The sequence below is a fragment of the Spea bombifrons genome, chromosome 3 (genome assembly GCF_027358695.1).
Source record: "Spea bombifrons isolate aSpeBom1 chromosome 3, aSpeBom1.2.pri, whole genome shotgun sequence".
Taxonomy (NCBI): Eukaryota; Metazoa; Chordata; class Amphibia; order Anura; family Pelobatidae; genus Spea; species Spea bombifrons.
In genome coordinates, this window is record NC_071089.1 from 70,599,340 (window position 1) to 70,626,733 (window position 27,394).

The window sequence follows — 27,394 nt, forward strand, 5'->3', positions numbered from 1 at the left end:
TACACTCGGCCAATTAGAACTCCGATTACATTCAGTGATTAGTTTGTGGGCAGTGCAATGATGTGTCGGTACCGTTTATTCATGAAGATGAGTTTTTCAGTAGTTTCCCTCTCGGTTCCAAGCTGTGCTGTCTTCAATTAGCGACTGGTGAGAGCCGCTATCCCTGCAATATTATTCACTCCTACTGCCATGTATACCCAGAACAGCCCTTGTTTTCTGCTGCCCGTTTTTAAAATCAGTGACCCGGTTTAAAAGGGGTGTCGTGAAAAATATGGCGCGCCTAAAAAGTGATTTCATGCTACGTTAGAGCCCCGTGACAGTTCGGTGCAATATTTATTGTGTTGCTTGTTTTATACCGGTATTTGTAGAGTTAAAAGTGGGCGGGCTTAAACATTTGGGGAGGTGATAACGGGGTGGGAGACTTCCTATGAAAGGGGTCTAAAGGAAGATTTTTTTAAAGCTTGGAAATGGAATTATGCCATCTGCCAATGAGTGGATTTATGCCATCCTATAACAGCCGTGGAACACTGCCAAGGCTTTATAATGCCATAATGTGACAGCTGATGACGGCTATATGCTCCTTGACATGTTAGTAAGCGTGTAAAGGACCATCATCGAAAAAAAGAGTTGCACATGGAATTATATAGGAATGGTTGGGTGCCACCGACTTGTGCAGAGTCCTGAAATAGAAGTGTGCGCATGCGGGAATATTCCTGTTAGATTATTATTAGCAGTTATCCGTTTCCAGCAGCTATTATAATACATAGGGAAAAGACGTAGGGCGAGCAATTGAAACGTGTCAGTGTAATAATGAACAGCATTCTATTTAGTTGGTTTCCTGGTGCCCGCATTGAATTTCTGTAAGGGGCAATAGAGAAGCGCCATTATGACATTGGATTTCCAAAGGCAGCCAGAGCGGATGGTGTTGTAATAAATGGCTGTATATTGAGCGTGGAATCAGATTGTCGGGTAGTTGGTAGCTGATGATGTAATTTCTGAGTGCGTTATTTATTATTATTGTTATTAGATTTATTTAGCAGCATCGTATTCTGCAGTGCAATTTCAAAACAGGACATAAGTAGTGTATAACACAAGAATTTGGACTAACAGAAACAAAAGTCAATGAGGTCAAAAAGCTCAAACGATGTAGACGATGTGCATTTATTAATCGCATAAACCTAAGCATATAGTATATGCAGTATACGGTTTTTTTCTGCTTCAAGTAACAAAGTAACAAAACTTAAAGCAAGTTGCTAGGTACCCTTCTGACGATACTAATAAGAAAAAATAGAAATAGTCAGATTCCCTATTAATGTTAAAATAAAAATTGTTTATGAAATTAAAGTAAACTTTACTGATGTCTTTATTGTGTCATAGGCAGCCGTGATTTTTATGTGTGTAATTTTGCTCTTGTGATACAAACTGCATTGTGCGACTTTAAATGGAATGGCTTATGCTGTATGTTATATTAATATATATATATTTTATTTTCTGCAGGTACACGATACAATTATGGAGATTTGAAGAGAAAGCGTTTTCTGAGAGGAGGGGTGTCCCTCCCTCTTCATCCCTCCTTTTGTTGGTGCTCCGCTTGTGCCAGGAACTTATACATATGAACATAATGCAAAAAATATTTTTTTAAAGACTTCAAATGAGCGTATGAATTGATATATATATATATATATTTATATAAATATTTAGAGCGTTTAGTGCCAAAGCAATTTTATAGCACAAAAACCGCACGAGGAAGTTGTGGCATTAATGTGCTATCATTTCTGAGCTCTGTTAATGTAGACAAAGCGATTAAGAATGGAGTGCGTGTTTCCCGAGTGCACTGCGCGGTGCCGCTCTCTCCAGCATGCATCGGACATTATTTCTGTTATAACCAGAGCAAATGAGCAACAGATAAAAGCCTTTCTCTCTTCGTACTGCTGCAATGGCGCTACGCTGAAGGATGGGTTTGGACGTAATGCTGTACACGTTGCAGCATCCTGCGGGAAACGGGAAGTAGTGGATTGGCTGGCGTTGGCCAAAGGAGTTGATTTGTCGGTCAAAGACAAAGAGTCAGGATGGACTGCTTTGCACAGAAGCATCTTTTATGGGCATATTGATTGTGCTCTGTCCCTGATGAAAGTAAGTAACCCAGAGTTCAATATCCATGTGTTAGTGCTTGTCAGCATCTGCATCCACTGCTTTCCAAAAGTTACACGTTTTGCCACGTTGGCAGACCTCTTTTTTTTTTTTTTTTTTTTTTTTTAAAGCCATTTTATTTTTCTTTGCAGCATGGTGGTAATCTTCACATTCAAGACAAAGATGGATACTCTGCACTGGATTTGTTAATGAAAGACAGACCTTCTCATGTTGTTTTCAAAACCAGTGGTAAGACTTGTTTCCAGTTCTATAGCCTGCATGTATTTGATGCTGGAGCATAACATTATGTCACTAAGTATAAGGGTAAATTTGCGTTTTATCCTTTTTTTCTTTTTTCAAAGGCTTTAAAATGTTTTTTACCCCATGTATTTCTTCTGCTTGGATAACATAAACAAAGTAGTTGTTCATGAAGCCAGTTTCCGCTGCTCAGTAATGCATAATCTTTAAGCGTGTACCTGCGCAAATACCGCTTGGCCTATTATACCATCATGGCTGTTTTATCTGACATTAGTAAAGTACACTGTTCGCTTCGCTAAATTTCTTGAAGTGAAGAAATAAACTCTGTTGGCTGCCACCTGAGCCACTGATATGCCCCTTGGTACATAGGCTTATCTGCTACAAAGGTAGTGACCAGAGCCTTACACAACCTTTCTCATATCAATAGTAAAAACTGTATTACCTACCATGCTGCCATTCACTTCTTGCTGTCTGCTTTCTCTCTATATAACGTGCTGTCTGAAGTTAGGATCCAGTGGTGCATAATGACACCGACAGCACTCGTGCTATGAAAGAAAGCAAGTAGCAGTAAGAGATTGGACATTTTATTATTATTATTATTACTAAAGTGCCCAGTGCATCCACACCAATGATTGCATAATAAAGTACTTAAAACTTCATTGAACTTGCAAAAAAAATTAATTATTTACCTTAGAGAGAAGCTGCAGCACAACACTCCACCTCCATTTCCACTCTGCTGATGCATGAAACTCTTCTACCACCTCCCACCTTAGTGAATAATGTCTACTAAGTCTACTATGTCTAAATAAACATAGGCAACTGAAAAAATAAAGGGAAAAAGACACATGTAAAACATTAAATGCTGTAAAGTTAAATTGGTTTGACGGTCATTGTTTCTGTGTAAAATATTTGAATTACCGAATCCGTGTTGGTATTTTACATTATAAACACTCTTTATTGATATGTGTTTTCTACCTTAAGATCTTACAGAGCTCTACACGTGGGGGAATAATATTAATTTCACCCTGGGACATGGAAGTCAACAGAGCAAGCATCATCCTGAGTTAGTTGACATGTTTCCTCGTTCTGGAATCTATATAAAACAGGTACAGCAAATAGCTTTTGTTAAATTTACAGCATGATGTTTATTTGAATTTAGTGCTATTGTTGTCCTTTTTCATTTTATAAACAATTGAGGTCAACACAACTGCTAGAAGAAACGCCCGTAGCATTCAGTTTGCAGGAGAGTTGCAGTTTCATCTACTGGCTTAAGTTTACATTATTAACCCCTTAAGGACAATGGGCGGTTCCTAAACCCATTGAAAACAATACATGTCTACAAGTTGCCTAGTCTAATATGGCAGACCTGTGAATATAGCCAGATACTTCTTGCAAAACTTCATTTTAGACAACCTTACGTGAAATAAAGTTTATACATAAGCGTGGAACCCAGTTTCATTGTTTAATTAATTTTTTGTGATATTTATCTTTGCATGATATTTTTAAGATGTAGTCGTTTTCAATAAAAGTCGTTCTTTTCTCTTTAGATGGTACTTTGTAAATTCCACTCTGTGTTCCTGTCACAGAAGGGTCAGGTTTATACTTGCGGTCATGGCCAAGGGGGACGTCTTGGTCATGGAGATGAACTCACCTACCTGGTATGTAGAAAGCGTTGTATGCGCTATATTTGGGTTGGTTACTTTTCCCTTTTGCACTCTGACACAAAATGTTGTTGGTTGTGCAACTATATGGGCATTATGTTATTCTGTCTTCTCAACCCGAGAAGTAAATACCGGATTATTTCAACTCTTTTTGCATGTCAACGTTTTGCGCGTTTGCAAAAAAGAATTGGGTCTTATCTTCCCAATAATGCCTGCAAAGACAAATCGAATCACACCAAAACAGATGTATTTTGAAAACGGGAAATCATGATCTCTTAAAGAATACACTTTTGGGTTTAAAGTGCGAATAAACGAAAGGAAGGGTAGCTGGTTATTAAATACCTTACTGTATTGTGCTTGATCCGGTCAGTCTAACCAAATTACATATTTGCAGTTTTATGGTACGAATGAAGGGGAAGCATTTATACTATGTGAAGTTACAAAGTATAGTTGACGTAGAATGTTTCCTCTACTGGCTTTAGGTTCCGAGATTGGTAGAAGGTCTAAGCAGTCACCCATGTGCTCAAGTTGCTGCCGCCAAAGATCATACAGTCATATTGACGGAAGATGGACTTGTTTACACCTTTGGCTTAAATTCTTTTCATCAGTTAGGTATCCTGCCTCCTCCTTCCAACTGCAGTGTTCCTAGACAGGTAGGTATGTTTTGATTCATACATTTTATTAAATTGTTTGATTTAAAGCTAATTAATACGATGTAAACATTTTTTTGCTTTAAGGGGAAATATTGATACCAACGTTGGTGCATACATAGTACATTCCATTCCTTAGTATCAAGTACTAAAATTAGAGCTTTTTATCAATATGTTGTCCACTGCCCCAATTACATACTAAGCACTCTTTGCAAATGCACATTAAATTGTCAATGACCTAGGGATCTAAAATACCATAATACAAAATATATTTGATCTATGCACTTGCCAGGACGTTGTTAAACCTGCTTTTACAGGGGTAAAACGTAGACATTTTCTCTGACCTACTTTTCCATATTAGCTCCTTCTGATTTCTCTTCTGTTATGAACTCTTGAAAAAAACTCTTAAAAAAATAACTTGAGGGAGCTTGAATTCTTCAGTGAGATTAATGGATCTAATTGGTCTTTGCAGATTCAAGTGAAAACATTGAAAGGAAAAACTGTTATAGGGGTGGCTGCTGGAAGGTTTCACACTGTGCTGTGGACCAAAGATGCTGTGTATACAATGGGACTGAACGGAGGGCAACTAGGTACCCACTTTATGTAATGTTTTTAATTTTCTAAAGCAAACCTAAAAGAAACTCGTACATGTATGATTTTTTTTTCTTTTCCTCAGGATATCTGCTGGATCCTAATGGAGAGAAGTATGTAAGCACCCCTCGCCAGGTGTCAGCCTTGCATCACAAAGACATCAGTATATCACTTGTATCTTCGAGCGATGGGGCTACAGTCTGTGTCAGTGAAAGAGGAGATATTTATCTTTTATCCGAGTATCAATGCAAGAAACTAGCATCAAAGTAAGGTTTCATTCTCGGATTTATTTATTTATTTTTTTACAGAAAATATAGGATGTATAGAGGTGTCTATATGTTTCTATTTCTTGTGCAGGCAACTCAACTTAAAGAAGGTCCTTGTATCTGGTGGGTTTCTGGAGTACAAGGCCGATACTCAGTATCTGAAAGAAAATGGCGGTCAGCCTGTTTGTATCCTTGCGCTGGATCAGGCTGGCAGAGTAAGTATTCCATTTCGACAGTACAGAATTTATTCTATTGTGCTATTGATATAATCCATAAAGAGGCTCAAAATACTATTAAGAGATATTGTATTGTATATCATCTGGATAGAAACATTGTTTTGTTCCAATGCAGTACTTTTACAAAATGTATTCCTTACAACCCCCTTCAGTTGCCTTGATAACTATGGCTTATGATGCAGACTTCCTGTAAAGAACAATATATATATATATATATATATATATATATATATATATATATATATATATATATATATATATATATATATATATACCTTTTACATGACAATGTCATGTAAAATAAACTCTAGTGGGGCTGTCAAGCATGTCTACATTCTTGTGAATGTTGGGAAAATAGCCAGTTTTGTTATGTTCTCTAAATGCTTTTAATGTGTCCTAATTATGGTTTCAGGTCTTTTGCTGGAAGTCGCCAAATAGCTCCATTAAGCAGTGCAGATGGGTATATGGCAGGCAAGTCTTTATGTCTGACATTGCCCTTAATAAGAACGAAATGATGTTTGTCACGCAGGAAGGTGAAGGATTTGTTGGAAAGTGGATGCCTGAAAAGAAGAAAAATATTGAGAGAAAAGGTACATTTTAAAATGTCCATTGTGTTACTCTTATTTGTTTTGAAATCCTGGTGAACCTTTCAGATCTTGCCTGTAAACAGATTTTTTTAATAAGTTCATATTTCTAAAATATACTAACTTTTAAAATGTTTCTGTTCAGTTGCCCATTATGATTAAACTGATCCAGATTACTTTGTGAAGTGCCTGTTAGTCATAGGGCTAATGGTAAACTGTTGACTGTCCATATGCAGCATCCATTTGTAATGAGATGGTTTTAATTGTCTATAATAGCCATAATAGGATGTTCTCCCTACACAAATTCACAAAATCGTGAATCGTGCTAACTAGTGTCAGTGAATAGAATAACGAAGAAATGTAAGAGATTTTTTTGTTATTATAAGAGCAGATAGTTGGTTGAATGAATTACTCTTGTGCGAGCGTTTGTGGTGCTCAAAAAGAAAGTAATATATCCCCAAAACTACTTTGTTTCAGCTGTAATGTTTAAAGTTTTTCCAGATAGTGTTGTGAAGTGGAAAAAGCCAGTAGGATGTCTGAGCAAGAAGTATCAGTAGCAGGAAATAAAGTGGTTAAACTAGATCATATTAAATGGACCAACATTGTGTTATACCATCGTTATGTATATGTAGTTCTACATGCGTGTACCTTGTACAGTGTAATGAAGAATGCTATCTTATGTTTAAGCAGTGTGCCCTTCCACTGTAAACTTTTATGTTCGGTTTCATGGCACTGATCAATAACACCCCCTTTTTTTCTCATAGCGAGTTCTATGTCCGATTCATCCTTTCTCTGTGATGCGCGCAGTGTGTATGAAAGAATTTGCCTTCAGAAGCTTTCCTTTGTCCACAGGGCTGTTAGTGTAACTACAGATCCCAATGGATGTAATTTTGCTGTGTTGCAATCTGATCCGAAATCCAGGTATTTATATATTCATGTTTTGTTGTTTTCTTACTGATCATATTTGTCAAATATTTTAGTTGCTATGTACTTAGTGTCGCATACTACACAGCATTGTAGATCGTACATTCCAATATGTTATAATAAATGTATTTCATTTAGAAGTATTTTTACCCAACAGAATATACTGCCAATATGTTTGTTTGCAGAGTTATTAACACGATTTACTTGTTTGTGCTTAGCCTTTTCGAAGTCCCTGTTGTCTCTGCCTCAGTCTTTGCTGAAGATTTTGAGAAGCTGCTCAGTGAGGTGGATGAAACGGACAACATCCACGATGTGTCCTTCCAGTTGGATTCACAGATTTTCCCGGCTCACAAATACATACTTTCCATGAGATCTGACTTCTTCAGAAACCTCTTCTTTTCTGGCAAAGACAACCCGCTTGACTTTCCTGATGTTTACCAGAAAGGTGAAGATGCAGCAGGGTGCGATCTGTATGTAATTGATAAAATGCATCCTGAGCTGTTTGCCTATATTATGCAGTTCATCTATACAGACAAATGTGATATGCTGGTGCAAGGCCATAAACCGAGGTTATGTTACAAGGAGAAGACAGAACACAAAGACTCGATAATCTCCGAGTTACAGAAGATGAGCTTTAACGAGGAAGTAAGAGGAAAGTCTGCATATGAGGTTTACAAAAACAACCAGAGTGAAAAACAGAAAGGCAAGGCAAAGCCCTCCAAGAAAGGCAAATACGGTGAAGAAACCAGTTCTAGCCCTGTAAAAATGCTGCAGAATGTTGCCAAGAAGTTTGGACTCAACAGTCTGAGCTCAAGGTGTGTAAAGAAAAAACGAAATGTTGTCTTCATTGCTATTATCTGAGTGCAGTAGAACAATGCAAAAATTATCTTAATTGTAATAAATTGTGTTCAACATGAAAGTGTGGCACTGTAGTTGTAGATCGGTAATACACTGTAGTTCTAGCCTCTGAAGTGGAGATTTCAGTAAAGCTGGGAGTGTGAGCGGAAGAAGTGAGAAGAAAGTCAGATCGTGAGACTGATGGAGATTGGCAATGAATAAAATATGATAGATTAGGTAGGGAGAAGGTCAAACAACGCACAAAGGGATTATGGGAAAATTGACTTGGATAGGGGTAAGGTGCAGTTTTGAAATTCTCATGCTTCTAAGAAATGGGTAAGGACCTGCAAATATTGCTTGCTGTTGTTGATTTGACTTTGGCAGCATTTGTATGGGTGGGTAAGCAGATGAGATATAACATCAGGCTAAGGCATTGTTCTACTTTTGTCACCATTTACCAGAATCTCAGCTTCTTGGAAGTCTCTCTTTCATACCAAATGCAAAACAGTTATATTGATTTGAGAAGCTAAGCACATAAACCAGGTGGTTTTAATCAATGTAAAATCTTCTTTTGTCTTGCAGGTTGGATGGAGTAAAATATGAACATGGAACAATTCACGTTGTTCATAGGAAAAGTGGAAACAGACCAAGATTTAACCAAAAGAAATGGTATTTTGTTCTTATGTGATTGTGCCGCCTCTTTATCTGTATTGCTTGTTTAGCATCCGCAGTATCTTCTGGCTTTTAGTTTGCAGGATCTTTAGTTAAGCAATATACTTCTACTAAGAAATTAGCATCATTCCTGCTGTCTTCTGTGCCTGTAACTACTTGCAGTGAATGTGCTTTGTGCAGCAGATGTTTTATGTTCCTGTATGTCTGATGGGAAAGGTATATCAATACTGGTGCTGTAGCTAGATGGAATTGGAGGATACAAATGGTGGTGGCATGACTGGTAGGCAGATCAGCTGAGAACCAGATGTGATATGGGTGATTAGTAGACTTGTGCATTCGTATTCGGGCGAACAAACGAAAATGGCGGCGGCAAAACATAGACGAAGATGCACAATACGAAGAATCTTCGTCTACTAATCTCCCTGGTCCCTTCCCCATCTAGCCTACCTTATCTACGCAGCATCGGAGGGGTTAAGGGAAGCAGAAATCTGTAGGTTCGCAGTCGGGGGTTAAAGGGAAGTACGAATTACTCTATTGGCGACCAATAGGCTCACTCGCACGGCCCTTTAACTCCTGACGGTGCAACTTGGCCAGCAGAGACCACTGGTCTCCCTGCTCCAACAGTTAAGTCTGTACGAATGACCAATAAAGTCAATGTACAGACCTTTAACTGTTGGAGCAGGGTAACCAGTGGTCTCTGCTGGCCAAGTTGCTGCACCAGGATTTTAAAAGTCTGTACGAGCGACTATTGGTCGCCAGCAGGGGGCTCGTCTGCCATCAACCAATGAAGTACAGGTTGATGATACAAATCTCTGTGATTATTAACCCATATGAGACATGCTTATGGGGGAATTCTACATTTGCAAGGGGGGCGCTATGAACATTTTATAGGGAGCGCTCAGCGGTCAAATGCATTAAAGTGCAGACTTTATGGATACGACAAATGCGTTACTTAAATTGGTTGCAAACCCTGTTTTGTGTGTGCATTAAAATTAGAGGCTTTTATTATCCAGATGTGTGTTTGAAGTCATTGTGCAACATGTTATAACTGCCACGGTATTTTATTCACTTTAATTAAGGGTGCTGCTAAAGAATCTCTGATTTTTACAGCTCCTCTCTGTGTGATGTCACTATGAGGTCAGAAGACGGAAAAGAATTCAACTGCCATAAATGTGTGCTCTGTGCAAGATTAGGTATGTCTTTCATGCCTTGCCAAGTCTACAACGTTTTTGTTTTTTTCTAACTTTAACCTAAACAGACTCTTTTGATCTTTGCAGACTATTTCCACAGTATGCTTAGCAGCTCTTGGATTGAGGTAAGCGGAACGTATGATTATAGATGTAAGTCTAGCTGTAGAACAAGTACATTGCCTTTTGCCGATGCTCTTGATTTACGGCCTTGGATATTATGACATGTTCAAAAATCCCACGGCAATAATGCCAAAACTTCCAAACATACAGTTGATTTAATATTATATTTATATTACGCAGCACTGTATATTTGTTAAATATCAAAGGGCTCTTATTAAAACAGTTATTCTTTTTACTAGGCAACTTCTTGTTCAGCTCTGGAAATGCCTGTTCGCACAGATGTCCTGCAAGTTATCATCGACTATATCTATACAGATGAAGCCGTTGCAGTTAAAGGTATTAAATAATACTTGTTAATGTGAAATTAAGTCTTTTTTTGCATTTTTGAGCATGAAAGTAGAAAGAAGTGAATTTCTGGAAATGTTAAGGTACCTGGAAATGTGAAATGAAAAATTACGCCTTGGACTGTGGAGCAGTTTACTGCAATAAAAAAAGGATACCTTTTGTAGCTTTAGGGATAATGTATTTTGTTTGTTGCAAATCATGCATTCTACCATTGATAAAATACAATCTAAAACTTCCTTTGCTTTTCTGCTTCTCTGGTTTTACTGCCTTATGCTTGTTGTGGTCTTTTTTCCCTTCTGTTCTATTCTTTTTCTCCTTCCTTTGGCAGTATCAACGCTTTTTTTCCATCTTTCCATTTTTTTATCTTGTTTGCCAGCCTTTTTCATCTTCTATTCTACTCCCCACACACTCACCCATATATTTATGTACATATACATACACACACTACTTACCGCTTCTTCCGTCCTGTGTCTCCCTCACTGTGCTGTGCGCCCAGAAATGACATCACTTCTCGATGCACATCTCCAGTGATGGAGAATAATTCCTGGAGAGACAACCAAGATCACATTGCAGGACCCGATCAGATCACCACTTCATGGGACAGATGGGCGTTATGACACTCTCAGTCCCTTGAACTATTGCTCTGTGTGCCCCTCCGTTAATCCAGCCCTTCTGATGTGAAGATTGGGCTGCTTCCATTTCCGCACATGTGCCCAGAGTCTGAAGAGAGCCCACCTGCGGTGTTTCCTGAGTCAGTGCTGGGGCTCTGGAGGACAGTTAAGGGGCAAATGAATATGGGGGGATTCTTTGAAGTACACCATGCATTTGCGTGGTGAACACTGCAAACACACATGTACTAAGGTGCATATGATTACTGTAATATGATAAATATGATTTAAATTTAAATATCTGCCGGCTACAGCAAATGGGTGCAAGATCGGTGCGAGTGGAAATTGCTTATGCATGTTTAAACAGAAATTCAGGGTATACCACAGTTTCTCATTTTATTAACCCTGTCCTTATATTCTGCAACTCAGTGCTTGTTAAAGGGGCAGTTTGACTGCATATTAAGGGATTCTGGATATTTTAATATGCATTCTTCAAAATGAGAAAACAATGAAGCACTTACCCAGGGCCGATGCTGCAGCTGCCCTCTGTCTCTGTGGTCTCACAATTCTTGAAGCCGCCAGTCAGTGGTACAACAGCCCTTTCGGTTGGAGCGCTTTTCACATGTGGGGGGCTAAACATACCTCCTATGTAGAAAACAGCTAGGGAGCAGGCAAAGGGACAAATGCACATGGGGAAATTCCCCCATGCATTTGCAAGGGAGACACTATGAAAATGTAAAAGGATCACATAGCTGTCATGTAATTAAAGTGCATATGATCACTGGCGTGTCCCTTTAACAATTGGTGATTGATGTAGACGGGGGCTAGCAATGTGTGTGTACCTGGGGGCCCTTTGGTATTGGTGACTGAATGTTATGAAGAGAATTGCAATTGTTGGCAATACTTGAGTTAACGGCATACGCTGAGATTTGAGAATATATTCCCCCATTTCATTTCAGAATCGGCAAATGTTGAGTTTATTTGTAACGTCCTTGCGATGGCTGATCAGCTCCTGGTTGTTCGACTGAAGGAAATGTGTGAAGTCATACTGACCGAAAGAAGTAAGTACTTCTGTTTTATCATTTTGGATAACCCGAAAAGGATTTTGTGCCAGCTGTTTGCATTTCAATACTTCCATTAGTCACAATAATTACGCAGTTTGTAGGTAGAGGGAGGACCCATCAGTAAAGTGTGCCTTGCCTCGTTCGCACAGAACAAAGCAATGCCCTCCTGGGGCCGGACGTCATTAATATTAGCTTTTCCAAGGAGATTTGTTTGCTCTGCAAATATTACTTCAATGCTTCACGAGCCACAATGAAATAATGCTTGTGTAAACTTAATTCTGTTTGTAAAGTCTGTGGTTTTTACCATTTAGGAAAATATTTGTAGCCTTAAATGTCAAATGATATGTACAGTACATATATGATGGTACTTGCAGGGCCTGTGGCTGGATATTTTCCAGCATTGTACTTATTAAACGGTAAGCTAATAGGAAATCCTTGTTCCCTGTCGTGGACTGCTTTTAAGGAGTAATAGAATGTTTTGTACAACCCAGCGTTCGTTTCTTTTTTGGCAAATTACAGCGACGAGATAAAGTTGCAGGACTTCATTAGACAACCTTTCTCCACGCTTTATAGTTTTTAGCCCAGGCATTTACAGAGGCAGACGGAGCCCCTGGGGTTTTAGCGACTCCTAAGGTCCTTGTTATTTTACACATTCTAGCAGCCATGAGGTAAAACACCCCCAAAAAAGGGACCATGTTTGGACAAAGCAAATTAATATATATGCAGTTCAAAGATCAATGTTACCATTGTGCAAAGTCTAAAAAAAAAAAAAAATTATAGCAATAGGAAAAATAAAGTGGGCTTCACATAGGTGACATTCACAAACGATGATGGAATTACCCCAGATTATTGTGTAGATAGTTTATCGAGAACTAAAGATGAAATAGAGGTCAGTATAATCCTCAAGAGTTTGTCTTGGTATACAACTAATTTATTTGTTCGAATTGCTGAGGTATTCTTTACTTTGTATCTTATTATTTACGATATTTCTCAAAAAAATTAATGGTTTATCATTTTAACTTGGATTTATAGTCAGTTTAATGCCTTTTTTTTTTTTTTTTTTTTTTTTTTAATGTTTGCTCATTATTTTAATTCTATATAGACCACTACATTTCCTAGGATTGCATTAAAAAAGGCAGACTCGGCTCACACTGACCAATAGTTTCTCACCTAAATCTTCATTATTTAAAGTACCGTATTGGCCCGATTATAGGCCGCATTTTTTCCCATAATTTAAATCTTTAAAGTGGGAGTGCAGCCTATAATCTGAGTTTAGCATTTTTACCTTCTCCAGGATGTCTGGAAGACCGGATCAGAAGACTGCAGAGCATTTTCTGTAGTGTGGTCCGGCGAAAATGCAGTCCCCTGGCAAAAACTTTAGTTCCGCCCTGATTCTCAACCTTGATGTAGATGAGGCAGACTGATGCAAGAAGTGGAGGTCACGTCTGCCGCATCTACATCAACGCTGCAAAACTAAAGTTTAGTTAAGGAGGGTGGGAGCCTCCTACCATACATTAAATGTAAAGAAAATTAATAAAAAAAAAAATATATATATATATATATATATATATATATATATATATATATATATATATATATATATATATATATATATATATATTGGCATAAGGGTGTGGCCTGTAATCCGGTGCGGCCTATATTCGAGCCAATACGGCCTATATTCGAGCCAATACGGCCTATATTCGAGCCAATACGGTCTTTGGTTCTAACGAATGGACACAAAATATGTTCTAGCCCACAGATTTTCTGCTGTACATTTAAAATATACATTTTCAAGCTCCTGCGATTTACAAGTCACCGTACAGTTCTTTGCCGGTTCTGATGGTGACATAAATTCTTTCTAACCACCGTTTAGCAGTGCTGCTCCCAAACGTTAAAATTGACAGTGCTGTTTATGGCACTGTTCTCTGCTTACCCTGTTTATCTATGCTTTTGTTTACTTATAGTTACTCTAAAGAATGCGGCTGAGCTCTTGGAATTTGCCTCTTTGTACAATGCCGAACAGCTGAAGCTTTCATGCTTCCAATACATCGGACTCAACATGGCAGCTTTACTAGAAGCAAGGTATGAGCAGTGTTTTAATGGGTGCAGCGATCAGTTTTATTAAATACTTTCATTAGGCTCATCGATCTCCATCATTTTTAAGCATACATTTTACCAACCTCTTCAAGTTTGCAATATTGGACAAAAAAAGGACTTTCACTTGCATTTTGAGTTTATTAAGCAAAAGAGCCATATGTCATCTATGTTGGATCTGGGTAAATTAAACTGTTGCACTTTGCCTTGGAACTCATACAGACCCCATCTCATTTGAAAAACCTCCCAGTTCCCTTTAGTGATCGGCAGGAGAATTGCATTTATGATTAGATCGAAGATCAAAACTACAATGTAATGGTCATTCGGCTGGAACAGTCCCACCATTTTTTTAATTTTTTTTTTAAAATAGGTCTTTGGATGTGCTGAGTGATGATGTTCTGAAGGACCTGGCAGATGCTTATAGAAAAATGGTAAATCTTTACAGAACACTTTCTTGCAATGCTTTGCTGCTTTTGGCTACCCCCCCCTTTATTTGGTCCTAAGCACAAGGGGATCTATTCACTAAAGGGTGAGTTGGCAGGAGAGTTGTGGCTTTAACACTTTCGCTTCACTATTCATTATGAAGGGTCAACACTTGCACATTTCTCCAGTGTAAATGGCTGTGCTGGCTCTGTATGATGCATAATTCAGTGGTTGGGGAGACGTTTTGCACCAATTGAACTATATGTCATAGAGGGCCAACTGTGCTCTTGCTGCAACAAAAGCTCACTGGGAATTGATCTTTATAATGTATAATAAAGTGAAGGAGTTGAAACTACAACTGTCCTATCAGCTCTTTATTTGTAAAAGTTGGATTAAACATTTAAAAATGTACTCTACGTGTGCAAGGGGTTTACATTTGTATGTGCCCAAACTGGGTACAATTGTTTCCTAAAGCGCTCTTCAATTGGAGAGTTTTGAAGGCTTTTATCGATTAAAATACAGATTCCAGCAATGGATAGGAGAATGATCACCCCATACCTGGATGGGCCAGACATCAGCACTTTAGAATCAGAAGATGGTGAAAGCTTTATATCAGTTAAAGATGATGTGTTTGCTGACCAAGCTACTCAGTAAGTATTATGTTTTGCATATCAGTTGTTGGTCATTTCTGTTAAAAGTAAAAATAACTGTCCAGTTTTCCAAAAACATTCTGCATCAGTTTCTTTTTCAAATAGGTTCTTTTTGATATGCGTATATATACACAGTTGTGCTCAAAAGTTTGCATTCCCTGGCATAAATTGTGAAATGTTGCCATTGGTTTCGAAAATATGACTGATCATGCAAAAAACAGTCTTTTATTTAAGGCTAGAGATCATATGAATTTATTATCACGTAGTTGCTTGGCTTCTTTTTAAATCATAATGATAACCGATATCACCCCAATGGCCTGAATGTTTGGCCTTGTTACAGACACACAAGGTGACACATACAGGTTAAAACGGCAATTACAAGTTCATTTCCTGCACCTTTTAAAATTTCCATTAGTATCTGTGTATAAATAGTCAATGAATCTGTTAGCTCTCATGTGGATGCACAGAACATGCGGAGCAGAAAAGAAGTGTCAAAAGACCTGTGTAACAACATGATGGAACTTTACAAGGCTATAAGAAAATCCAAAAAGCCAGTCGTACTATTCAGTCACCTATTAAGAAGTGGAAAATTCGGGGATCTCTTGTTATCAACCCAAGGTTAGGTAGACCAAAAAAAGATTTCAGCCATGACTGCCAGAAGATTTGTTCGTGATGCAAAGAAAAATGCTACAGGTAACCCCAGGAGAAATACTGGCTGCTCTAGAAAAAGATGATGTGGCTGTTTTAAGGAGCACAATACGACAAAACTTGGAACAAAAATGAGCCTTTGCTCCGCCAATGCCACAAAAAAGCCCAGTTACAATATGCCTGAGAGCACCTTGAACCTCATCGCAGCTTCAGGCACACTATTGGCCTATAGCGAAAACAATACCACCCCCACTGTGAAGCATTGTGGTGGCTCACTGAGAATATGAGATCTAAAGGCACAGGGAATTTTGTGAAAATTGATGGCAAGATGAATGCAGTATGTTATCAGAAAATACTGGCAGACAATCTGCATTCTTCTGCACAAAAGCTGCGCATGGGATGCTCTTGGACTTTCCAGCACGACGATGACCCTAAGCACAAGGCCAAGTTGACCCTCCAGTGGTTACCGTGAAGGTTCTGGAATGGCCATCACAGTCTCATGACCCTAATATCATCAAGCCACTCTAGGGAGATCTCAAACGTGTGGTTCATGCAAGAAGACCAAAGAGTTTGCAAGACCGAGAGGCATTTTGCCATGACGAATGGGCAGCTATATGACCTGCAAGAATTTGTTTTGCCTGCTCACTCATGTTTTCTTTAATAATGGTATGTATATTACCAATTCTCCAAGGGTATGCAAACTTTTGAGCACAACTGTGTGTGTGTTATGTATGTATGTGTGTGTGTGGTATATTTATAATATATAAATACCTCCAAGCACCATAGGGTTTTTTTTTTGTTGTCTGCATTCCATTCACGCTAGATGAACTGTGGCCTTTATTTACCCTGTTGGCTTGGCTCTCTATTCTTTCTGTAATGTATCCTTACCTTAGTTGTCAATTTGACTTTCCACTGAATCCATCCTCTGACATCCACAGGGATGTAAAACAATGAACGCTGTTCAATCTCTAAAATTCTAACACAGGTTGTGTGTCCGATATAACTAACCTCCCCCTCCCCCCCAAAAATATAACTTTTCTATAACGTCTTGCTGGGTAACTCATAATGTGAGCAAGTTTAGAAGTATACAGCTAATCACTGTCAGAAGAAAAAGACATTTTCTAACCGTCTTGAAGCAACATTTGGTAATAGTGCCGACTTGTGTAGTAACTGTGCAAGAGATGAAAATCACATATCACACTTAATTAAATTCAACAATGACTTTCCACCAAAGCAAATCAGTAAAGAGAGGATAATCATGTACATTGTAAGAACAAAAACGTAACATTACAGCTCCTACTCATAGACACATAACGCTTATTTGAATCGATATGCACCATAGCAATATAATTTAAGGATTTGGAAAGTGATCTTGTTATATGGGACCACTTTCAACCCTGCTGGAAATTTGTGTTCTTATGGGGTCATTTGATTGCTTTGTCAGGGTTAACCTTTCCCTATGGTCTCAAAAGGTCTGAGCTGTGTTTCAGGACTGTGTTCATCACAGTTGGATTTATGTTAAGCCAGTAGACTGGGACATTGATTTTAATTCAGTTGCTATCCAGCTGACCATATGTGTAAAATACAGGTGGCTGTGCAAGAAACTGGTATGGAAGTAATAGTCACAGCATGTGGTATTGATTACATGTACAATTACAAACATGCATTTTAATAGTATATATATATATATATATATATATATATATATACTGTTGAAGAATAAACAGAATTATTTTGAGTTCATTAGTGTACATCTAAATGTTAGAAGGTGTTGATCTAGAGGTTCTTCTGCTTTTGTAATGATAAAGAAATGTATTCCCCCTTCTGGGAAAAAATATGTCCAAAAGTTCCCCCCTAACAGGAATAATGCAGTAACTTTGATAGTGCGGACCTGTTTTGGCATCCTTAAATAGAGAGAGGAGGCATGGTGAGGGGTCATTGTTTTTGTCTGTAATGGACAGATTTAATTGAGAGGTATATATCCTATGTCGGGTAAAATAAAAATAACTTTAGCCATGTTTATCAATACCATTTGAAAATGGATGTTATTACATCCTATTTGTACTGTATGTATGAATAACCCAATAAGCGTCTGTCTTTGCAGGGAATCAGTGTTCAAGAAAGCTAAAGCAAAAGCGAAAAAAAAGCCAAGAAAACGTTCAGACAGCTCTGGGGGTTATAACCTTTCTGACATTATTCAGAGCCCACCTTCAACAGGTCACTGTGAGCCTTTTTTTTCTTTTTTTTTCTTACCTTGTCAGGAGTAATCACTAATGTCTTCTATTTCTGTGAGCAGAAAAATTTCTTTTTAAATACTTTTTTCTTCCTTTCTTCTGTGGGTTTGCAGGACAAGTAGTAATGAGCCTTCCACTCAGTCAGGTGTATTTGTTGATAACTGCTAAAATGTTGGCATGAGGCCCCATCCAGCTCATTATGTGTTAGTAGAAATATTTACTAGGAGCACTAAATCTCATCAAATAGTATACTTTTATATAGCAGCAACGACAACATATAATTGGGAATTAAAACATGTAAAATATGCCTGTGTAAGAAAAAAAAATGCTCACCTTAACATGTCGCTATAGTATCCAACAGCTATAAATTATCTTTTTAATAGAATTTTAAGAGTTGAATTCAATATAATATGTTTGTCCTCTGCCAAGTACTGTTTAATTATAACTTTGTTGCATCATTGTTATTACTCAGGTCTTTTGAAGTCTGAAAGGGCCAATTCTGTAGAGTCCCTTCAAGAGTTGTTGACGTCTGATTCTGAAGGGAGTTTTGCTGGAGCAAGTAGCCCTAGAGATTTGCAGTCACCGGACCTCTCTGTAGTCTTCACTCCTGATAAAAATGAGGTTAGTTACCACTGTAACAAGACCGCTTTTATATTGGTGTCTGTGGAAAAGTTGCTTAATGTTAACCTGCCATCCGCTAACATGTTGGTGACAGTCTACTGCGTACCAATATGCAGATCGTTTTGGTACTTAATATGTACCGCATGCTAGCAAAATAAAAAGATATATACATGACGACCTGAACTCTGAGGCTGTGGAGTGCAGGGTTTGCTGCCAGGAAGCTTGTGTGTGAATGTGCTTACAGTATTTTTTGTGTGAACTCACATTGTGGAGGTAACAGTCCACGTGGCAGACATTGTGTGTGCTTACTGTACAGGCATACCGATAACAGCAAGAAGCAGAATTAAAATTAAATTAAAACGTCCACTTAAGCTTTTGCTAGCACGGTAGCTCAAAGTGACATTCTGCCCATCTGTATGGTGATAGTCACACTTTAAATGTGCAGAAAATATCCATGTATAATTCTAGTTGGAAATCACCATAATATAATATGAATATAAGTATTCATTTTGATAATGGCAGATTCTGTACTTTTGAGGCATCTTTTCGGTATTTTTGTATAAACTGATGAAGCTGTTGTCCCCTTTCTGTCTTCTTAGCGCAGCATAGGCCAGCATGCACTTATTGACGGAGGCTTGCTACGCTATCCTTTAACTTCCTGCGGGTGTCGTGCTTCTCTCCTTATTCATTTGTCTTGGGTTTGTTTGTCACACGCACAATAGACACTTGTCATACGCATATAGCAGTTTAATCAATTAACATTAAATACATTGTTGATCTTTTATCATGTGGTTGTACTTCGAACTTCAAACTGGATTGATTTAAAAATTGCTTTTTTTCCCTTCTATAATAGGCAAAAAGTAAATTTTTCACTGTGAGTACCAGCGCCCCCTCACCTGTAGAAAGTAGCCCTACAAGCATAAAGATGCCAAAAAACAAAGCTTCTACTCCAGAAGCTATTCCAACTACGAGGGTCTCGTCTGCCAGCTCTCCAAATTGGGTTTCAGTGGCCTTCAGGTACCCTTAATTGTTTTTAGCAATTCAAAACACAGTTATAATATTTTATATATATATATATATATATATATATATATATATATATATATATATATATATATATATATATATATATAAAATATATGAGCAATGCAAGCCACATACTAATATTGTTTAGACACATACTGGTTGTGCTGTTTTACACAGGTTGTTATTTTTGGGAAAAAAACTTGTGTGCACTGCGCCTCTCTCCACACCAGCTGCACCCTCCCTCTAGTTGTCTCAACCAGAACTATAGACAAATTAAGTAAATTTAGCATAGTGCGCTTCTTATACCCAACAATTTAACCAACAATTTCGGTTAAATTCTTTGCTATTTTTAGCCCACCTAGTCCACCAGCTGTGGACCTCAGAAAAATAATGGAAATTGAAGAAAACATGCAAAAGTGTGGAGCTACACCAAAGCTGACGACTGGGTAAGTTGATCAGTAATAAAAAGTGACCTAAAGGCCGATATATCTTTTGTCTTTAAAAACTAGCTGCCGCCAAGTATTGTTTCAACCCAGCTATTTAATTTATATCGTAACATTGCCCTATCCATAAATGCGTGTGTGATAAATCAGTCCCTGAAAGGCAATGAGGGGTTGCTTTAAAAAGACACGAAAGTTCTCTCTTAGAGAAAATAAACTTTCAGAACGTTTCATAATATTACGATAAGTTTGTTGATATGCTCATGTATACTTTGTTTTTAATAAGTTCACACTTATTAAGTTGACTATTTTAGTTTTATAGTTAAAGTGGGAAGAAAGTAAAGACTGTGTTTTGCTGCCACAGTGGCTTGTGTGCTTGTTGGCATGTATCTTTTAGATCAGTGGATCTCTTGGATGGTCTTCAAAAGATTGTTGACGGCAAATATCAGTGCGGTATCTTTTAAATACCTTTATCAGTTTGTAAGTGGGTATTAACGGACATTTTCCTTACAGACTTCCTTTGTTTTTCCGCAGAGGGTCCAAAGCCGGCGTACAAGGGGCAAAACTTTCCCAGAAGCAGAGGAAAATGATGGCAATGTCTTCCAAGGACTCAAGCACCAGTAGTGAGAACACGCCAACTAAAACGGCAGCTCCCTCATCCGCCAATGCAAAAAGCACCCCAAAAACATGGTAATTTAACCAAGCCATAGAATGTGATGACTGTCGTACCTGTTTAATCTTCAAGATATTTTTCTGAGTTCTAAAACGTGTACAGAACATATTTTTTAATTGTGAAATATTGATCCATTTGCAGTTATATCTGTTATCTTATATTTGTTTGGGTTCAGTGCAGACAAAGAATGATTCTGAGGTTCGCAAACCTTCCTTCTGCAGAAGACTTCGAGTACTTGGCAAAGTCACAGTGCCTGAGAAAATGTGCACCTGTTTTGGATAAAATCTTGGCCCTGTGCAGACTTCAATTACTAAATATAGAGTGTGAAGCACAGCTTGTAAAATGCAAGAAAACGCACTTTTGTGTAAAAACAACTGTTCAGTTTGATTTTAGATGGCATTTTCGCATTGCTGTCACTGGTTAACAGGGGTATATATAACAAAGTGTATAGGGTCCATTTTATGTTGAATCAGCGTGTTTGAGGGCTGTTCATTAGCAATCAATGAATCGTTTTGGCAATGAGCCTTGCTTTCCATTCATAACTTTGAAAGCCGCACAACTCGTGAAATCCATTGAAATGAGATTCTTGCTATGGAAATGCGGCAGCGTTACTGGCATTGTCTTGTGCCAGAAGGGTGGGAACTGTTTTGGACGCAGACTACCTCAGACTTCCCATTCCTGAAGAAAACCTGTTTTTCTTTCCTTCTATGAAACTAAAACCGGTTGCAATTCACCTAAAATGACTTTTCCACACAATAAAAAATCTTCGGTAATCTGAATGTGTTTCCTCTCCTCTAAATATTACTAAAGTATTCTTCAGAAGGTAAAGTACTAGGATCTGCAAATGAGCCATTATTGCTGCCCATTTCAAAATATTTTATAGTCGTACAATTTGTAAAGAGACCATGGGGTTATATTGGAAGTGGTCCTTTCATAGATGTTACCATAGTAACAAGTTATATTTATTAAAGTTCCACCTTCAATAAAAGCGGGAGGCTACTGCCTAGCTTTTAATACAGCTGCAATAGGAGTGGAGCATGATCTGCCTGGAAAATTAGGATGAAAGGCATTGAATTGGTACTGCTTATTCACTAAAATGGGTGTTCTCATTACAGGACATTAGCAGTTTCAACTCGCTGACAGTACACACTATAAAGGGTCAAATAAGTACGTTCAAAGGAAGGCTGAGCTGACCCTACATAATATGTATAGTTCAGTATTTGGGTTGACGCATACATGATCTCCTTGATATACTGTATTTGCTCGATTATAAATGCAAATGCTCTGAAAAATACCCCTCGTCTTAAAATCAAGGTCATCTTCTAATCTTCCATGCGTGCTTGAGGGAATGAATGAGTATTTAAATGTTTGTGAATGAGTATGTGTGTGGTAGCATGGCATAGGGAGGCTGTAATCACACTCCTATCATGCCCAGGTTCCAGCATGTACTGGCTGTCAGGGCATGATAGGAGTGTGATTGCTGTTAGCAATCATATATGTATATATGCCTCAAGAAATGCCTTTTAACCCCCTATATGCCACTCTGCCCCATGATATGCCTTTTAACCCCCTATATGCCTATAAGGCATATCATGGGGCAGAGTGGCATATAGGGGGTTAAAAGGCATATCATGGAGCACAGTGGCATATAGAAGGGTATAAGGCGTTTCTGGAGGCAGAGTGGCATATAGAGGGTTAAAAGGCATATCATGGGACAGTGGTATATAAGGGGTATAAGGCATTTCTGGGGGTAGATGTGCATAACTGGGGGGCAGGTTGGCAAATAAAAGGAAATAAAATCAAAAAATTTTCTCAATCATAGCTTTTATTTAATATGAAAAAATGGTTTACATGAATTAATATTTACTAGTAAAATGTCTTTCCTATAGGGTCGTCTTATATTCAGGCTTTTTCTTTTTTTTCCTAAATTAATATTCAGATTTGGGGGGTTGTCTTAAAATCGAGCAAATACGGGAATTATCCATGATGCAGGGACAACCTAACTCTTATAGCAAGCTACCCTCATGATGGTTGGCTCTTCTTAAAGCTTTCATTTTTAATGAATAAACCAATTCTTCGCAACAGTTTGTGTGTCCAACCATAAATACACCACCAATCATTAATAAAATGAAGCACGTAAAATTGTCACTTGCTGTGTTATGAACTGTAAATTATGTATTTTGGAAACTGAGAAAAGTTGCTTTATTTACTTAGTAAGGCCGTCCCTAAGAACATATTTGTATTGTTATACTTTGTAGCCCGATTTTATTTACCGTCAATGATTGTTCAAAAGTTTCAGCTATAAACTGGTGATTTGTGTTAAATGTTTCCGTCCTTAGTGATTCTGCAAATTCTAAAACGGGCGCATTGCTGTAACAGTGCACCCAGGTTAGACGCTATTTGTTCTAAGGACTTACTAATAAGTCATTCTGGGTGGCGATGCTACAAAATCACTAGCTCTATATAGCTACCATAATCACAGTTCATCACGGTAACTCAGTGAATATTATTTGTTTCATTTCTTTAATAGGGCCGCTTCTTTATCATCAGGGGATCAGAAGTGTTTCCGTGACCTCTTACAGGAAGAGCAAAATTCTGTCATCTCATTTCATCCGCTGAGCACTCATGGGAAAAAGAACACACAAATCGAGGAACTTGACCCGCAGACATTTGGAAGGTAACTCTGCATGAAATCATTTACTAGTATTTAGGAATTTTTTGATACACGAGAACATTTAGAAATACATGTATTGGAAAGAAAATAAATGTCTACGTTTTGGAGTATATTTTATATATTTAGTATACTTCATCTTTCCAATTAATTTGTGAACCCTAAAGGTGAGATTTTATAATCAATGTTTTTTTTGTTTATTTATACCAGCCGCATGGAAGTGTAGTTATGTTGTTCTTATATATGACGAATACATTTGGCTTGATTACTTGGTAAAATAAAAATGTTCTCCATTTTCAGTAATCTTGTAAAAATAAAATAAGTGTTTGAGTATAACATGCTTAGGTATAAAAAAAATACACAAGGTTATAATGTAAATACCTGGCATTTGTCTTGAGTATAAAGTACAATTTTCAGTTCAAACTGGGAGGGGGGAATTTGAAAAAAAAAAAAAAAAAAGCAACTAAATTAGGTTGTTTTGAGTACAGGCTTCACATACCGTTTAGTTCTGAAAGAGAATCGGGAATCATCTATTTTTAGTATATACGAGGTTAGCACAAGATGCTTATTGGGATCTAGTGCAGGTGATCTCACTACTGATGACGAAGATGGCACATTCAATAACCTGGGAGTTTACAGTAGTTTCAGCTGACCCCGTAAAACTAACCTAATCTTAAATCAAATACATTTAAACACATAGCTATGTAATCTATTTATTGAACAGAAATGGGTTACTCACTAGAGTGAACTAAAGTGAAAGAAGGGTGTTCAGGAATAGTATTCAAAATATCATTTGTCATTTCAGTCACTGCTTGGACTAGAAGAATGTATTTGTTTTCCCCCTGTTGGTCTGTAGACATAAGCCAAAGACTTGTAAATGTTGCACTACATTAGTAGACAGGTGTTGTGCTGCTATTATGGGTTGTGTGAGTTGGCTATTTTGTATGTAGTCGTTAGCTGAGGTTTATACCTTTTTTATTTTGTGGATGGAACTTACAAAGTTCACAGATGAATGTGAATGTAATCACTGGCACACTATCTCGCCTATTTTAGTGCAATGTACCATTGTTGATTGATTGGATCAAGTTTACTTAACAATAAAATTGCAGTAGGATGGGGGTTAGTTGGCATTAGGTGTGTCTAACCATTAGTAAGTGATTTAATATTGGATCACTCACCTCCTTTTGCTTAATGGAGCCCTTTTTTTGCATTCAGAGGATTTTTTATTTTCTTTTTCCAGTAGGGCATTTGCCAGCAGCCATTAGTCATTTAACATATACTTTGTGAAAAGCTTGGAATTTATTTTAAATGCATATGTGATTCAGCCCTCGGACTTGAGCTGTAAAAACAAATACAAGCATTAAGCTTATATTGTAAAATGTCACTTCATTATCTTGTTTACATGTGCAGTCTTTCTGTTGGCTGTGGCTTTTTATCAAACTCTAAATGAAATTGCATTGTTCCATGATAACATTTCTACATCAGAGGTCATTTCTTCTACAGAACCACTTCTCTTTTCATTTATCATTATTTTGTTTCCTCACAGAAAACCTGCTGGAACTTTGACTCATGAAGCTAAATCGAGAAGTGAAGCACTGCAACATGACGGCTCCAAGTAATGCATTTTTATGAGATGTTGCTAAAATTCCTACAGCAGTACTTATGAGAACACCCATGGAAACTGGCAAGTGTTGGACAAATGAAAGCCCCGATATTAATTATCCATCAGTAGTTATACCAGGGCAAGTTTCTGCTTTCACAAGTATTTTCAGCCAGGCTCAGGTTCTAAATTTAGACGGAGTCTGTTTGCTTTCAAGCGATCACAGTGTTCCCCGACTATAACATTTGCCAGCGTCCACAGGCCTCAACTTTTATTTAAAGTGGATCATGTGGAAATGTACAGATACAAAAACCATATTAGTGAGGATAAAATGAAAATGAAATCATGTTTTTACTGTATTGCAGCCCTTGGCTTTCAACATTCAGTAAAAACACTGCATCCGCGGCTCCAGTGACGTTTACGACAATTGTAGAAGAAACAAAAAAGCAAGAGGCTGCTCTGATCAGAAGCAGGGAGAAGCCTCTGGCATTGATCCAGGTAGATATGATCGCAACAGCTTTACTTGAGTGTCCATAGGCCGCAGATATTTTACACATATGGCTTCTTGGCTTGGACAGAGATAGATTGGGTCACCATATCTGTAATTAGAGTACTGTTTAAACAGAACAACTTTTCGGTGCATCACAATATACAAAAACACATCAGACAGAATAACAGATTATTTGGTGTAATTATAATAACACTTTTAAAGGATGAATTAGCCTGCATGTGGAAAACACAAACAAAATATTATCCGCAACATCCTTGCGATGATACTAGTTTCACCCTATTTACGCCTTGTTCCTTAGGGAACACTACAGCTATCTTAGGCACTTTTATGCATATGATAGGTTCATGGTCCATTTTGAAAATATGTGGGGATTCGGCATTTGCCCTTTTCCCCACCCACAAGCTAAATTCCCTGCAGCAGATGCATTTGCGCGAATGCCTCCCCCTGCACTTGATGAACTCGCCTCCAGTCAGAGCCGGAGCTAAAATGCAACATTGGGTTAAAGGCATGGTTTAATGTCCTTGACAACCCTACTCTAGAGTAATGCATTTTAGAGTACCATGTTAGTTAATCACCAATCAGTGACAGCTATACTCAATACAATTTTATTGGAAGTACTGTAATGGGACTGGTTGACGGCTTAAGCAGCCAATCAGTGGCAAGAAATCTGGGATTCTGACAATTTTTGTCAGGTGAGTTTTTTTAAGAATTAAATACAGAGTACTTTAACATTACTTAATAAATGAAATACAGAGTACTGCGGGATGGGCACAGACAACCTCCGCTGCTGCCGGCACTTCTGCTGGAGCGTCTGTGGTGGAGCACCGGAAGGTTATGTGATGCCGGCTTTCTGTCATAGAAGCCCCCAGAGGACGTGCAGCAGGCTGCCGGAGAGGAGGATCCCAGTCCCCTGCAGCGCTGCGGGGGATCTGGATCTTTGTTTTGTAATTAGACATCTATTTGAGGTCTGATTAGAAGACGAGGGATATTTTTCAGAGCACTTGTTAATATGCCACATTCCTGTGAATATAAAATACCTAATTATAAAAAATGAAAGTAATTGGAAACATAAAGATGATTTATTCATGAGAAAAATGCGGTGTTCTCCTCAGTCTCAAGTTCTGGAAGCGGTTGCCAGGCAAGATTCACACTTTGAACAGCAGATGCAAGCTGTAATATGAATTGTGAATAAATTGTCCGCCATTCTTTTATGTAAGGGTTTACTTTTTAAATTAATCATGATGTAATCTTTATATATTTGTCTCCCTAGATTGAAGAAAGAGCCATTCAAGATTTGTTAATATTTTATCAAGCATTGGGCAATCCTGATGAGTATATAACTGTTGAGAGAGCAGCTCAAGGTCCTATTGCAACACCAATGTGGAACAAACACTGATTGGAACTCATGGTCTTCATGGGAATCTTTTTGGGTTTTTTTTTTTTTTTGTAAAAGGTATTTTCTTCTGAAGTAAGTTGTTTTGTTTTTCAAATCATAGTCACATTAAAAACAGATCATAGTCCAAATTACTTAAATGGGAATAATGCCCTCGAAATAAGCAGGAATTAGCATTGAACTTTTTCAGTGGTCCCTGTGATGCATAGTGTTGCTAGCCAGCAGGAGATACTTTGCCATTGCAACAAACAGCTGTCAAGCTGTGAACTAA

General features: G+C 37.9%; 1 protein-coding gene across 2 annotated transcripts; it reads left to right on the plus strand.

Moving 5' to 3' along the window:
- IBTK (inhibitor of Bruton tyrosine kinase) lies at positions 1-27,394 on the plus strand. 2 transcript variants are annotated; one of them, XM_053461226.1, is made up of 29 exons: positions 1-147; positions 1,498-2,133; positions 2,283-2,379; positions 3,370-3,494; positions 3,936-4,046; positions 4,532-4,702; positions 5,172-5,289; positions 5,376-5,556; positions 5,648-5,771; positions 6,205-6,382; positions 7,141-7,297; positions 7,519-8,115; positions 8,720-8,806; positions 9,920-10,002; positions 10,087-10,124; positions 10,359-10,455; positions 12,032-12,133; positions 14,104-14,221; positions 14,604-14,664; positions 15,179-15,306; positions 18,059-18,177; positions 18,661-18,809; positions 19,663-19,826; positions 20,189-20,281; positions 20,810-20,965; positions 23,479-23,625; positions 25,166-25,234; positions 25,585-25,717; positions 27,001-27,394. In XM_053461226.1, exons 2-29 carry the CDS (start codon positions 1,810-1,812, stop codon positions 27,124-27,126), a joined length of 4,053 nt encoding a protein of 1,350 aa, XP_053317201.1. In that variant the 5' UTR covers positions 1-147; positions 1,498-1,809; the 3' UTR covers positions 27,127-27,394. The 2 variants fall into 2 exon arrangements, with proteins under 2 accessions (XP_053317201.1, XP_053317203.1); XM_053461228.1 differs by having other exon boundaries at positions 18,059-18,171.

Bases quoted from the DNA above. Each gene is read 5' to 3' on its own strand.
- IBTK (XM_053461226.1), top strand. From the start codon at position 1,810: ATGGAGTGCGTGTTTCCCGAGTGCACTGCGCGGTGCCGCTCTCTCCAG. The intron at 5,772-6,204 runs GTAAGTATTCCA...TTATGGTTTCAG, and splicing joins CGCTGGATCAGGCTGGCAGA to GTCTTTTGCTGGAAGTCGCC. The intron at 23,626-25,165 runs GTAACTCTGCAT...GTTTCCTCACAG, and splicing joins GACCCGCAGACATTTGGAAG to AAAACCTGCTGGAACTTTGA.